The sequence below is a fragment of the Lepidothrix coronata genome, unplaced genomic scaffold (assembly GCF_001604755.1).
Source record: "Lepidothrix coronata isolate B3197 unplaced genomic scaffold, Lepidothrix_coronata-1.0 Scaffold49, whole genome shotgun sequence".
Taxonomy (NCBI): Eukaryota; Metazoa; Chordata; class Aves; order Passeriformes; family Pipridae; genus Lepidothrix; species Lepidothrix coronata.
Window position 1 is genome coordinate 1443193 of NW_016690229.1, and position 15307 is coordinate 1458499.

Sequence of the window (15307 nt, forward strand, 5' to 3'; positions counted from 1 at the left end):
GCTCCCGACCCGCCGGCCCGCGGGGGATGCGCGGTCCCAGTCCCTGCTGAATTCCCGGGGACGCGCTTCTGTGGTCCCCCGAGCTCCCGGGGGATGCGCGGTTCCGGCCCCCCAAAGTGTATTTTAGGTCAAAGCCCAGGAAATATTTGGAGACCTAAAGTAAATAACTTATGATACGTGCTCTTCTACTACGCTTCTCTTTTGCTACGGATAAAAGCGAGGTTTGATTTTGAGCTGCCGGAGGATGCGCGGCTCCAGCCCCGCGGTCCCTGCAGGCAGCGACACCGCTCCCTTCCCAAGCTGCGCCCGTGCGAACGGTCTCGGAAAGCTGCTGCTCCTCCTCGCCTCTCTATTTATTTATTTACTTATTTATTTATGTTTAATTCGGCTTCCTACAGCCAGATCTCACCCGCATGAGCGCGGGGGTCTGTGATGTTCATCCTGCAGTGCACAGGTGCCAAAATAGTTCCGTCTTCCCTCAGTATTTGCACGTTAATAGGATGGAATAAAAAGTGTCTGGGAGCTGAGGAATACCGAGTTGTGGTGTGGCTCTTACCCTCCTGGGCTGACTAACCATGGGTTTATGAAAAGGGCACGTGATTTATGGAAAGTGCATCATCAGAGAAGGCAAAATTCCCTTCGCTGTGGGGGTTGCTAGACATGAAATTCTGACAAAAATCAGTTATTGCCATAGTCTTTTAATCAGAAACTGTACAATAATGCTCAGAGACAAAGCATTTCAGGCTAAGCAAAGGCAGGAGAGGTGCAAGCACAGGTAAAGCTGCCCAGGTCACCTGGGAACTCATCTGTGTCCTCTCTGTGCAAGAGAATTCAGACAGGCTGTGGAACTTGCTGCTAGACAAAAAGCTACCCGTAAACCAGAGGATTTCCAGGAAAGATGGGTTTGCTACAATGAGGATTTGATTTTCCCCCACCCCACACTACTTTTTTTGTTCTTTCCCAAGGTGAATTTTGTGAGTCAGCTCTTAATTCCCTTTATTCAAGTGCGTGACAGTAAGATAAAGAGTGTGCAGATACTTGGGTGTCTTGGACAAGGCACAGGCAGAGGATCATCAGAAGGTGGGTTTGAAACAGAACCTGAGACCCATAAAGGCACAGGTCTCAAAGTCCAATTAATAACAATAAGACCCCCAAGGTAGCAGTGATCAATGCAGAGAAAATGTACAAAAGCATCACATCTCACTGCAGACTTTTCCTGGGAGTTTTGTAGATCCTTCCCAATCTTGCCCTTCTATTTCAGTGATTTTCTTCCGTGAGAAACTACGTGGGCCACAAGATCAGAGCACTTTCCAGGCAGGCTTTAAAATTAAAGCTGGTTCAAAGGTTTGTAACTTTTTTTCTTAGGGAAACACCCCAGGTTGATGTTTTTGTGATTTGTTTTCTTTCAACCAGTCCTACTGAAACACATCCTGTTGTCTTCAGAGACTGAGTACAGTTCAGGCTCCATTCAGTGATAAGTTCTGAGAAACAAGAAGGGACAATTTGTGCTCTCTGTCTATATAAGGAGTCAAAATGAACTCATTTGAAGGGTCACAGATTAGTGCCTGTGAAACAATCTCTTCAGAAGAGTCTGGAATAGGCAAGTCAAGACTAAACTGGGCACAGGTCAATTTTTCCATGTTCTTCACAGCTACGGAGAGGAAACCACCCTGTTAATACGAAATCTTCTCTATTAAGCTTTTATTAAATTACAGAATGGAAAAGGTTTTATTTAACTCCTGTGGTCGTGATGTAACTCCCTGGCAGGGAAGCTGGTGTGTTTGTAGCTCTGCTGGGCCTGGAGCTGGGAGAGCTAATGATTGCCTCAAATTCTGCTAAAGTGCAGTTCCAAGGGCATTTTGAGCCTTCAATTCTTCCTCCCCCTTCTCAAAAGGATCTCAAAAACAAGGCGTTAATTTTAATTTGTGCCTTTAGGACATATCAAGAGTTGTTTTAAGAGTAAAGCAAGAGTTTGCAGCACTCTTGAGCTGAATTTTTGGGGGCATATCTTCACTTAACAGTGAAGATGGCACTATTGTCCCTCAAATGTCTAGCCACAAGAATTCCCAATATTTTCTGATATAACAGCTAATGGCAACTGTGAGTGAAAACCCCTTTCACTTCTACACTTTGATGAGAAGTATTTTTAGGTCAAAGACCAGGAAATATTTGAAGATCAAAAGTAAATAACCTATGATACATATTCTTCTGCACCTCTCTTTTGCTACAGATAAAAATGTGTTTTGATTTCTGCACTCTCAGATGTCAGGAGAGAATATTCCTTGAAAAACCATCTGCCAGCGTGATGCTTCAGGAGAAGATGTGTTGGGCACTGTTGTGCAGGTACAGAAAGGCACCACTAAACTCTTTAATCAGTACCTAAAATCCAAGTTTTAGAGCTGCTTCGTAAGCAGAAGTGATTGCAGGTCTTACTTTTTGGGAAATAGTAACAGAGTCTTTGAATAAAGCTTGGAAATCCCATCAAGGCAAGATCTCCTCACCAGGGTTTAAGAGACTGAGATGCGCTTGGGGAGCTCATTGAAACACAACAGCTGAGCTTCCAGTGAGCAGATCAAAAGTACAAAATGAACAGCTTTTCCTGTAGCACACTTCAAATACACTAAATAGCACCTAAATAACTCCTCGGTGGGAAAGAGCTTTAGATTGGTGGTGGATTTTCATTCTTAATACCTGTCATTCCAGGAGGTTTGCTCTGTGACATATTACACCATTCCTGTCTCCTGACCTCTACTCTTTCTCCTTGTTGGAAAAAACCTTTTTGCTGATTTGGCTCTAAAATGTTTGTGAAGTCTCTTGTGTTTTCTAAAATACTACAAAATGTAGAAGTGCCCCAGAAGAATGAGTAGACAATACAGGGAGAGTCTCTGTCACACACAAGGTATTTCACAGTGCTGGGAAGACAAATTGAAAGCAACTTGCAAACTCTACTTGTTATTGAAAGGTTTTTTTTTCGTGTTTGTTTATACACTTTTAATTCTGTGTTTCTTTCCAGCTGAGAATCTTAAGTTTTGTATATATTGATGAATTTAGCCTCAGCTTAGGAAATGGGAAAGTACAGTAATTCCCATTTCTACAGAAGAGAAACTGAAATGTTTGAAAATTGAGATCTCCAAGTTACTCACATTCACTGTAAAATGAAAGCAAAAGAAATCTTTATTATATTTTTACTTAAATGATACTTTTTAACACTAAACCTTCTGATATCACTGCATGCTGGATGATTACACTTCTTCAAGGTGACAGTAGCAGTGTGGAAATAAAGGTCTGCTGAGCAAACCAAGACCAAGGTAATCCTTAGAGAGGGAATCTAAAAAAACAGAGGTAGATGAACAGCTCAAACTCCAGCAGCCAAGGAATCTTCCAGCTGGCCATGACCTGTTTGGAGATATCTACCTCTGCAATAAACATTGCAACATCCAACTACTGAGGGAGCCTCTAAAGAAGTGCCTGGTGCAAGAAAATGAAGAGACTTCTTGACTTAAATCAAGCAGAGTTAATGTTTGCTTAAAAAAGAAAAAAAGTTAAACCATATTTTCTGTGAATAAATATTTATCATCTGCTTTACATGAACAAGCAATGCCCCCCAACACACTTCATTCCCTGGAGAGGCTGAGCTGACAAAGGGATGACTCAGGGAGAAAGTGGACAAGGAAATTGAGATCCAGGACAAGATGCTCTGACAGCCAGCTTGGAAATACTCAGGACTTGTCAGGCTCTTCCATTTGATTGTGAAAATTAGAGTCACTCTCTGGGCATTACCAGTGTCCTGTGTCTTTTAGCAATATTGTCCTGCTTGAGCAGGGCAGTGAGTTGTGGTAGTGAGGGATTTGTGCATTAAGATGCTGTGAGAACAAATTACTGTCCCAGGCTGAATATTTCTCTTTGGACAGAACTGGCAGAAGTTTGGAACCTTTCATCACCTTCCCCAAGGCACATTTATTTTAAAAAACAGTAGTGTTTAGGAATCTGCCAGAACATTTCATCTTTCAACTCCTATGGTTCGTGTTCAGGAGGCAGGAATTTCACTCAAGGATGTGCCACCTGGGTAATACTGGAAGTTTTGGGTTCTCTTTACTGGTGTTCAACACTTCCAGGGGGAAACTGAGGGAATTTGGAGTGAACTGCCAAAATCTGCTCCATCCCTGGAAGTGTCCAAGGCCAGGTTGAACAGGGCTTGGAGCAACCTGGAAGGTGTCCTTGCCCGTGGAAGGGGATGGAACGAGATGACCTTTGGAGTCCCTTTCAACCCAAACCATTCCGTTGATTCCATGAGTATAGGAGTTCTTGGTGATTTTTCCCCACTGGGAAATTAAATCTTGATTTTAGGTCTGCTTACAGAAACACTGTGTTATGATACTGAAAAATTATGAATATTTTCAGTTTGATGGGAATTGATAAGAGTACAATGGAAGTCGGTAACCAAAATCTGTTTGTCAAAATCAAGGAAAGCTTTCAACTGCAGGAACACTGAACATCCCTTTAATTCAAACAACACTTGAAATTCATAATAAAGTTCTATGCTTAAAATCTGAAGCTTTTAGTCCTTGTGGGACCGTCTAATTGCCTGTAAAAACAAGCTGTTGTCTGAGTCCTGAAAGAATTTGTTTAGCTGGTTATACAAGCCCTTGAATCAGACTCAAACTCATGCAATTTACTGGATTTGTTGATTAAGTCCATGTTTGCACAGATCATTTTGCTTTCGATCTGATGGATGTTTCTGCTGAGGTAAAACTGATCTCATATCGAGCATTTGGAAAGAAGATTCTTCTTTCTTGCTCACCCCCATGTCAGCGAAATGCTACCAGCCAGTTTGTCAAAGAAAACACAACCATGTTGTTCTTGTACATTTTGCTTACATTTATCACACAAAAGTAAATAATTCTTGTTCTTCTGCTGACATGTTACAAAGTTTCATAAAGGATAATTGGGTGAATATAGTCTTTCATGTTATTTTGTGTTATATTCCTAGAATTAGCTTCACAGGTATTAATCTCTGGTCTCTAAATTGCCCTGAAATACCAAGGTAATAGGTGATGCTCTCATGAATTTAGCATCTGGAACTCTTGCCAATAACTGAGAAAGATGGTTGAGGAGGTGGATTTAGTGACTAAGCAAACAGCACCTGTCCCCTGAGCTAGAACAGAACCCAGAGCCCCAGCTGCTGGTAGCACTTTCTGTGCCATTTGTAGGTAATTCCTTCGGAGTGACACCATCCCAGTTGAGTCCTTTGCAAGTGTTCAGAGGGGAGGAGACCTAGTTATTAGCATTATCATCATCTTGCCCAAGATTACTATTTGGTGTTAACACCTGGTCTCTAAATTTCCCAGAAATGGCAAATAAATAGGAAGGGTTTTAATGTTTTTTTACTATTATGGAGCACTGCTGTTTCGTCCCAGGGCAGAGGGAGGGTGAAACAACCCTTGTCTGATGAAAGGTCTAACAGATATGTACAAGATACTATTAATCCAGAATTACTTCTGTAAAACCCCAAAGAGATGAGTTTGAACTTTAACTGGTGAATTGCTGTGAGCTGAGGGCATTTTGCTTCTGTTGTCTTCATTAGAGCCCTAAGAAAATATGAAAACTCTCTCTGCCTTTGCCATTAGTCAGTCAAAAGGCACTTGGGCTGTGCTTGGCTGAACTCAATACCCTCTGGGCCACATCCTGGTTCCTCCTGTTCGTTGCTTTTGGAGGGATTAGAGCAGACTGCAGCAGTGGGTCATCAGATAAAGCCTTAGTCTGAAATCCAGCTGGTTATTTCAGCTCCAGTGCCTGGGCACAGACCTCGCTGGGGAAGAGTTTCAGTTCAGATTCACTGAATGCAACATTGCCCTTGGGAAAACATTTTATGTATTTATTGCTTTGTTTGGTAAAGCAGCAAATGAGCACATCTGATGTATCTCTGAGGAAAACCCTTCTCCCAAAATCTGTTGTGGTTCTGACAACACTTTCCCAATCCAGAGGGGAAAAAAAGGAGGGAAAAAAAGAGAAAAAAGGGCTTGTACACATTAAAAATGATGAGTAACACTACAGACAGAACATATTACTGACAGATTCCTGAGAGTTTAGAAACAGCTTTGGATTCAGTGGCATATAAATTTGTTGTGCTTTAAGGTGAGGGAATCCAGTGGGGTGATGGTTGTGGAGGGAACAGGACTCTACTCCTCCTTAGGTGTCTTTTTTAATAAATACCTAGTGACCTGAGAAATTGGCACTGACAGTACTTCTCTTAAAAAAGAATTTATTTCTACCTTTATGGGTGTAACTGAAGACCTAATTCCAGGTGGTTTGTGAGCAGTTTTCATTGAAGATGAAAAAACAAATTAAAAAAAAAGGGCAAGACTGCTGTTGCGGCTGAAAGCCCTGCAGAGAGAATTCCAGTACAGGCCACAAAAAAGTTTTTGGAAAACTGAGAGATGTTCCATCACTAGAAACATTTATGGAACAAGATGGACTGTGGAGTAAGAGAGATATAGGGCTAATATTTTAGACTCTGGAATATTCCCAGCAGTGGTGGGGAAGGGCAGGGTTGCAGAGAGAGCTCTTACCTTTTATTTTAAATAAATCCAACATGAAGCAACAACAACTGTTCTGCTGGGATAGAATTATGGGATTATAAAGCACTGTGTTTACAGAATATGCTGTTCATGAAGGTGGAGTAAAGGTCTCTCAATGTGCTTAACCATGAAGGGATTTCCCAGCAAAAGGGAATCTCCAGCTTCCATCTCAGGCACAAACAGAAACTCCCCTTGGCTCCACAGGTCCAGCTGACTCTGCAGAACCATCTGCCAAGCACTCTGGGCAGGGCAAGGACAAGTTTCCCTCACAGAGGGTCAACTTTTTTGGGATTCTTTGCAGAAGGAACCTAATGCAATTCAATAACTAATGCTGGATATAAATGAACATAGGGGAGGGTTTGAAGGGTGAAAGGGTGATGTTGCTTTTGACAAACAGGAGGGATTTTCTTTCTTTGAAAGAACGAGGTTACAAATGTGAGAAAATCTGCCTTCCTTCCCTCAGATCACAAAACAACGAAAAACTTTCAGATGAGGGGGAACTTGACCTATAAACACTTGGGAGTTGTATCATTAAGAACTGACATGCCCTTTTGGAAAAGAAGAACACCCTCAGAAGGGGATTTTGTTCCTTGAACCTCTGTTCCCCCTGGTATGTTGGTGCAAGAAGGGCAGACAGATGTTGTGACACAAGGACTTTCATTCCACAGTGAGTCAGGTTCTCTAATATTGGGAATGTCAGGCTATTGCCACCCCTGTGCCTAAATGATGGGGAAGCTGCACTCCTTTCGTGTACTGGCACAATTAAAATGCTACAATTTTGTGTGGCTTTTGCTAAAAGTGATCCACTTCATAAAGACCAAACCTGGATAAACCAACCACTTCATCTCCACTAAGTTTTCTCCATTTCTAATGCATCTGTTGTTAACAAGCACCACTGACATGTGGGTGTTCCAAGGTGCTCAAAGATGAGAAGGCTCAGGGAAAGGGGGCAAGAGTTTGGTCATTTGGAACAACTCAGGCAGAAAAGAGCACGAGGAGACTCTTTCCCACCGAGCTGGATTGCAAAAGGCTGAAGTGAGGAATGTGGAAGTGTGGCAAAGAACCACAAAGGAGACGTGAGATGAGGGGTGTGGAGGGTACAGACAGCGTGGAAGGGATCCCACCAGAGCACGAGGTGAAGGCAACCACACCAGCAACAACAACAAGGACCAGCACAAGAAAGAGCAAGTCCTTTTATGCAACTGAAAGAGAAATGAGGTCACCGAGTTCAGTGGGTTTATGTTACTCCACCGCTGGATGTTTGCACTCGTGCACTGTTTTCACTTTTATTTACATAAGAAAGGGCTCCAGTGAGTTACTCTTGGCAACGTGCTCCCCCCACAAATCCTGCCTGAGCATGTGGGAGAAAAAGATTTATTTTCAAAGCCTTCGAGTCATCGAATTCTTACGAAATCCACTCCTTTTCTCTTGAAGAAAATTGCATTGGCTCAGACCTGACATGTATAATTCAGTTAATCTACCCGAGGAAATAACCGTGGTTTATCCTTTCCTAGGAGGATCTTTGAGAAGGGAGAAGACAGATGGTTTGGGGAAGAGTAGGAGAATGACCAAAGAGATGAGAGTTTATTCTCTGAGAAAATAGGCTAAGAAATAGGCTTATGTTTTATATAAATTAATGATAACATAATTCTCTAAGGAGAATTTTCATGATTATTTTTTTTCCCCTCACTGGGGAAACAAGGCAAAATGGTGCATCAAAATAAAATGCAACAATCAGCCCGAGGGACAACAAAAATCAAGATTTTTTTTCTATTCTGTTTTTTCTCCTTGTTTGTAACAGGAGTTTTGAAATGAGCAGTCATTCTGAACTGAAAAAAAAACAACAAAAACCCCAAAGTTTTTCATTCAGTAAATATCATAGAATATAATATTGTAGAGCATTTTCCTATATTATAGAGTATTTTTTTACTTCTGAAATTTTTAAGGTAAAACCTGCTGCAATCTTTCCCACCAGTAGGTGTGACTTTCTTAAATTTATTCAGCCAAAAGCTGAAGGAGCTCCCAAAGCAGCTCTACTGTGAAATGAAGCTGAACACCACTGGTATGAGATCCATCTCCATAAGGAATAAAGCAGGAACCCAAACTCTCCATTCTCACAGGAATAATAAACTTTTAAAACATACACCCATTCCTCTGTTGGGTGTTGTCTTTTATTGCTCTCCACAGATCCCCTTTGGAATGGGCTTTTATGAGGTTTTATGGAGCAAGGATTCCCCTGCAGGGTCAGGACTGGGTTCTCCCTCAGTAGCAAGGGGTTCTATCAGGAGCAAACACACTCTATTCCTGCATTTTCCATTGCAATGGTCACTGGATAACATCCTGAGGTATTTATGGTTCAGGTGTTAGGAAAGGGGGGGGAGATGTGATTTTGGGTGTCATCAGACAGCAGGGAAGTGCATCAGCCCCTGGATCAGAAACGGGAACCAGACCATTGCATGAAATCAGGGTATTGGGGTTTTAAATCTCAGCTGGAGAAAGAAAGGTAATAAACTGTGTGTTCAGGGAATGGTTTGGTCTTGGGGGTCCAGACTGCTGGAGGACATTCTCAGCAGCTCTGGGGTCAGCACCCAAACTGCCTGGGACCAAACCCTCTGACCCCAGTCAGGTCCTGGCTCACAGCAAGATCCAAACTCTCTGCAGACACTGCTCAGGGAGCTCGAGGCCACACCCCAGCTTTCCAAACTCTCTTCCAAAGCCAGACATTTTTAAATTACACCATCCAGGGCCCTGGACTGTCCATACCCAGGTACCTTCTTTGGGTCTTAGTCTAAGAGCTTTCAACTGCAGTTCACGGGAGGGTATCCCATCCCATCCCATCCTGTCCCACCCCACCCCATCCCATCCCATCCCATCCCATTCCCGTCTCATGGCGCCCCCTGGCGGCCGCAACTCTCCCTTTCCCCCCGCAGAGGCCCCTCCCCTGCGCCCGGGCCGTACCAAGCGCCCCGGGGATGGGCTCACATTCATTCCATGCCCCGTCGCTCCTCTGGCCATTCTGCCGTGCTGAGAGCGGCAAGAAATTGAGAAGACGCGACTCTCGCGGAGTATCCGCTGTCAGGCGTTTTTCTTTGCTTTTCTTCTTTTTCCCAAATCCGCAGCTCCCCCTCTGCGCGGAGGGTGAGTGGTTCAGCTCGACCAACATGGCGGCCACCATGAAGAAGGCGGTGAGTGCGGGACAGGGCCCGGCGGGATTTGGTTCTTTCCCGCTGGGATTTGTTCCCTTCCCGGAGGAATTCAGTTCTTCCCCGACCGCTCCCTCCGTCCGGGGGTTTCCCGAGGCCTTCCGCTGCCTGTCTCTGCCCCCACAGCCCCGGGCTCGGGTGGTCCCTGCCCTGGCCCCGCGGGTTTGAGGGCGTTCCGGGGGCTGTGCTGGTGCGGCTCGTTGTGAACAAGGGGAGGGTCAGGGTGTAAATTGGAAAAAAGTTATTCAGTGAAATGGTGCTTAATCACGGAATGGTTTGGGTTGGAAGGGACGTTAAACTCATCCAGTTCCACCCCCTGCCATGGGCAGGGACACCTTCCACTAGCCCAGGTTGCTCCAAGCCCCATCCAACCTGGCCTGGGACACTTCCAGGGATGGGGCAGCCACAGCTTCTCTGGGTACCCTGTGCCAGGGCCTCCCCACCCTCACAGGGAACAATTTCTTCCTAAAATCTAATGTCACCCTACTCTGTCAGTTTGAAGCCATTCGCCCTGTCATTCCAGACCCTTGTAAATGGTCTCCAGAGAGCACTGGAACGGGCTCCCCAGGAAAGTGGTGGAGTCACCATCCCTGGAAGTGTTTAGAAAATGAACTGTCAGGGAAAGTCTGTGTGGTCACAGGTCAGGGGGTTAAAATCCTCTGTGGCCCATCACAGATAACCACATCAAATGTGTTGCTGACAGATCCCATGGATGTGTTACACTGTTCCTACAGGGATTTTGGAGCTGAGTATCCTGTTCAGCTGCCAGCCCTGTCCAGGAAACAACCTTTGGCTTTAGGATGCCATGGATGGCTGGTGTTTTAACTGGGTGTTACCCAGCTAAATGTGGGTATTTTTGATGTCCTTCAGGAGGCATTTTAAGGAATCAGGTGTAGCCACAACGTAGTGGCTGCAAGACTATTTTTGAGAAGCTTTGTAGGAGTAATCTGGTAGTGAGACCCAAGTTAATGTAAGAAATGAAGTGTTCATTTTGCCCTCTCCTCCCTGCAGGCTGCAGAAGATGTTAATGTCACCTTTGAAGATCAGCAGAAAATTAATAAATTTGCAAGAAATACCAGCAGGATCACAGAGCTGAAAGAAGAAATAGAAGTGAAAAAGGTATCTTTGCTTCAGATATCACATGTTCTTCATTGCCCTGAATCAGTTTTCAGCTGTAACAGAAAATAGGGGCTGTGGATTGCTGTGAGTTGAAGTAATGCTTTGATTCTAATATGGGGTTTCTGATACTTTGAAAATAGAGAATGGTGAAGTGGAAAAGAATTAACGAGAAATAAAGATCTCTAGAACTGTTCTGCATGCAGTTCTTGCAAGTCTTGAGCTGTCATATTTGAAGCATTATTTCTCTATAGTGGCAGTTTGTAGGGCTCTTAGTATTTCCTGCCTGAGATTATTCATATTTATTTTGTCTTGAGCCAAAAAAGCAGTTGTTGGTTACATTCTTTTGATGTGTTGGCAGACTGTCATTAAGAGCACAGAGGTTTTATTTTGCTGGGCTGGAGAGGATACATCATTCTCATTATTAAGTCACTTTCCTTCAACATCACCCATAGAATTTCCAAAGAAGCTTTACTGAGTATTTACAAACTGCTACTACTGGCAGGAAATGTTCTTTGTAATTATTTTGCCTGATATGTTCTTGTAAAAATGTTCCTTTTTATTTTGATGTTCCATTGATGGCTTAAGGTGCTGGGACTCTGAGCAATCTTACTTTTACAATTAAGTAATTAACATTTGCCATTTTAGGTGCTTTTCTTTTTGTTCTTTAGCTAAATTAAAAAAATCTTGTGTAATAAAAGCATATCAGATATTACTGAAATTTAAATTTGCTGCACTTCCCTTGCCTAGACAGAATTATGGTATTAATGACAGATAATGAGTATTGACTAGGAATTTCTACTGGACTGAATTTAATACTGATGCTAAATTACAGCTCTGGAACTGTTCCATTAGATATTCTGGTGGTAGGTGGGATTTATGCCCCAAATCCAGACTCACTGAGTTCCTTGTCCAACTGGTGGCATGACATAAGTGTTCCTTATCCAGCTGTGTGCAGTGAAACACTTGACCTGGTACAAAGGGAGCATCTCTCTTATATCTTGATAATTAGAAACAACTTCAGAACTTGGAAGATGCTTGTGATGACATCATGATGCTGGATGATGCAGACTCCCTTCTGATACCCTACCAGATTGGGGATGTCTTCATCAGTCATTCCCAGGAGGAGACACAGGAGATGCTGGAGGAGGCAAAGGTGTGTCTGGGCAAACGGGAGCTCCTTGGCTGTCCTGTCTGTGTGCTGAGCACTGCAATGGGGTGATCTGTCCGTCCTGTGAACCTTTGGCTTTCTCAAGTTTGATTTGGGATTTGAGGAGGGGGAGAGGATTTAGGATTTGAGTTGTGTGTGCACGGTAAATCCCAGCTGGGCTGTCAGATACAAAGTCACCCCAGCCTTTGGCCCAGCAGGAAATTCTGCAGCCTGACTGGGCACTGAATTGGCACAGGGACACCTCTTGGTTGGTTGTATGTTGTGACAAACATGACTCTCTTTTATATAATTGGTTGGGGTTTTTTTCTCTTACAGAGAAGTTTACAAGAAGAAATCGAAGCGTTGGAGTCCCGAGTGGAGTCAATTCAGAGGGTCTTATCTGACCTCAAAGTTCAGCTCTATGCAAAGTTTGGAAACAACATAAATCTTGAGGCTGAGGACAGTTAAAGCTTTTCTAAATACAACATACATTTTTTCCTTAGTTTATTAAATGTTTTGATAACATTGTTTTCAATTACATTGAAAAAAAAAATCCACCACTTTCTTTTTGTTTTTTCTTTTGTACTTTCCTGTCGTGGGTTCCATATATTTAATGAGAACTTTCTTATTTTGGTTACTGCAGTTATTTATTTGTTCAGGAAAGCCTTTGCTTCATCCTGTTGGTAAAGCATCAAGATTGGAATATTTGCATTGTTTATTAAAGTAATAAAGTCAGGCATGTGTTGTAGTTTCCTTGGTCTTGTTTTCCACTCCTGAAAATGCTTAAGTATGAAGACAACAGGAATGGGGAATTTTTGATTTGCACTGTGATGGCTGTTTGATAAAGGCTTCTCTGGGATATACATGGCAGGATTCAGCTGTGATGCTCTTTAGCTGGTTTTACCAGCCTTCCTGGAACTGCTAAATGCATCTTTTGTGTTTCAGTCTTAGCTCAGGCAGCTCAGGGATCAGCGTTTACACTGATAACTTGGTGCACAATGTGGCAGCAAATTGACAGAGGAGAAAGAAAGGCTTTTTAAAGCTCACACTGATATTGAAGAAAAGCTCTTGGAGTCACCATATTCAGTCATTTACTACTTTGTATTTGGAATCCCAAAAGGTGCTGTAAGTCACAGTAGTGAGTCTTACCTTCTAATTTTCCTCAACAGTCAGTTTCTAAATCCACATTTATAGACCAAATTGATGTCAGAATTGTTCCTGGGTGATGTTGCTATGTGAGCATCAATCCCTGAAACTACACCTCCATCGCTAGGTGGAGTTGAATGTCATTTTAAATGTCTCAATTGGCTGACTCCTCACAGCCTTAAAAAAAAAAGGTGCTGTCTCACTTTTGGACTTTTGGCTGCTTTGATTAATGTATTTCTCCACCTGCTCATTATGACTTGACTTTTAAAAATTAAATCTTAGCACACTTAAATCATCTTTCTAAGCTATTTCCCAAAACAGTGGACAGAGAATTCAGCTGGCCAAATATTAATCTTCAGCTGCTATTCTTAATAGAAATAATCAGATTATGAGATGAGTACATTTTTATAAAATTACTAATACCAAGCAGTCCTGTGTCAGTTGTGCAGCATCTCCTCTTCAAGCAGTGTGAATGTTGTGGTTTTAATTCAAGCCTGTGCCTCAGGAAACACTCCCAAGTTTTTCCTTATTTCCTGAGTGAATGGTTCAGCTCCTCTTAGCTACAGTGTGGTTGTTGCAGCCATGGCAACTCTGCTGCTCTCTCGGGGGCAAATTTGGTGTGTTATCCAACATCCAGTGCACTTTATAAACCCAAGAAAATGTGAAAGAGTTTTTTTCCCAGGTGAAAACTGCTGGAGTTTGGTCCATAACGAGCAGCACCCAGCAGATGGCATCAAAGAACTGGGAATGCTGGTTTTTTGGCAAGGCTGGGAGTGCCACTGCTGGTTTTAGTGAAGTGAAGCTTTGGCTGCAGGGGTCACAGATCATTAATTGGTGGGTACCAGTTTAAAATTCCCTGCTGGGTGACTGCTGTGCCAGCACTGCTGTTCTGAGCATGTCACAGCTCTGCAGGTGTTTCAAAGGATTGGGATTTCCAGGTAGGCCACAGTATGGATATGGCTTCATTATGGAAAAATCATAGAATGGTTTGGGTTGGAAGGGACCTTAAAGATGGTCTGGTTCCAACCCCCCAACCATGGCAAGGTGTGGAGAGCTGGCATTATTCCTGCTGTTCTTTGCTCCTAAAAGTGCAATTTTCCATATATCCAGTGCTGGTGTTTAGGGAAGGCTGTTAAAGTGTCTTTGGGAGTGCCAGAGGTCTTGTTTTGTGCCACCATCCCCTTATTGTCTCTCTCTTTAGGGTTTGATGTGTGTGATGCCTCTGGCCCATTTGCTTAGTCCTTACTTCATAAATGTGGGTGCCTTTTTGCACCTGGGGTGGCCAGTTTCCTTGCATGGTTTGGACAACTGTGTTTGCCAGTCAGGCAAGTAATTGTGCAACAGAATTTTTCAGATTAGCCTCTGATTTTTTGTAATTTACAGAAATACTGTGCTAGGCTATCATTTGATATTTTTATATGTGTAAAAGAGAACATGCAGGAAACACTTTTTTACTCATAAATTGTCAGTGTAGAAGTTAATTTGCAGATTGTACATCAGTTGCTTGAAAGTATTTGACAGCAGTAACCTTTCTCCTCCCTTGTGAATATTTTCAGTTGTTTTTCAGTTGGCATTTATTCTGTTTGGCACCCCACTTTCTAAGTACTTTTTGGTAGACTGGAAATTTCTGTTTTCTGTTGTAATGTTTGCTTTACTCTGCCTGTGTTTGCTTGTCTCTGGGTCAGGTAATAGAAGTCCATGAAAACCTGATGCTCTGTGCACTCTGTTTGTCGTGAATCATTTAGCTGCACTTGACAATATAAATTTTTAAATATCTTTGTCAGAATGCAAATAGTTTATTGTCATCTTCTGTATTGTCAAGGGAGTGACATTTGTAAAGCACCTGAAAGCTGAAATGTGCCACAAAAGTGCTGTTACTTTAATCTGAGGGCATTTAGAGTGTTGGCCAAGGATCTCTTAGTGTTTGATGAACTATTCAGCTCCGTCTTTGGATTAAAACACAATTTCAGGAGTGGTTTTGTTTTGCAAGTCCCAGAGCCCTCCATGGCTGGGCTGGCACTTGGCTGCAGCAGGTAGAGCAGGTAAAGCAGCCAAGCTGGTGAGATCCAGCTCATTTCAGGGCCTCATGCAGAGGACACTCAACAGTTTTTCCA

The 15307-nt window shown here is 42.9% G+C and overlaps 1 protein-coding gene across 1 annotated transcript; it reads left to right on the top strand.

Moving 5' to 3' along the window:
• The first annotated feature begins 9681 nt into the window (after positions 1-9681).
• Positions 9682-12795, top strand: PFDN4 (prefoldin subunit 4). The gene is made up of 4 exons (XM_017815186.1): positions 9682-9763; positions 10793-10900; positions 11910-12053; positions 12384-12795. Exons 1-4 carry the CDS (start codon positions 9740-9742, stop codon positions 12513-12515), a joined length of 408 nt encoding a protein of 135 aa, XP_017670675.1. The 5' UTR covers positions 9682-9739; the 3' UTR covers positions 12516-12795.
• The last annotated feature ends 2512 nt before the right edge of the window (positions 12796-15307 follow it).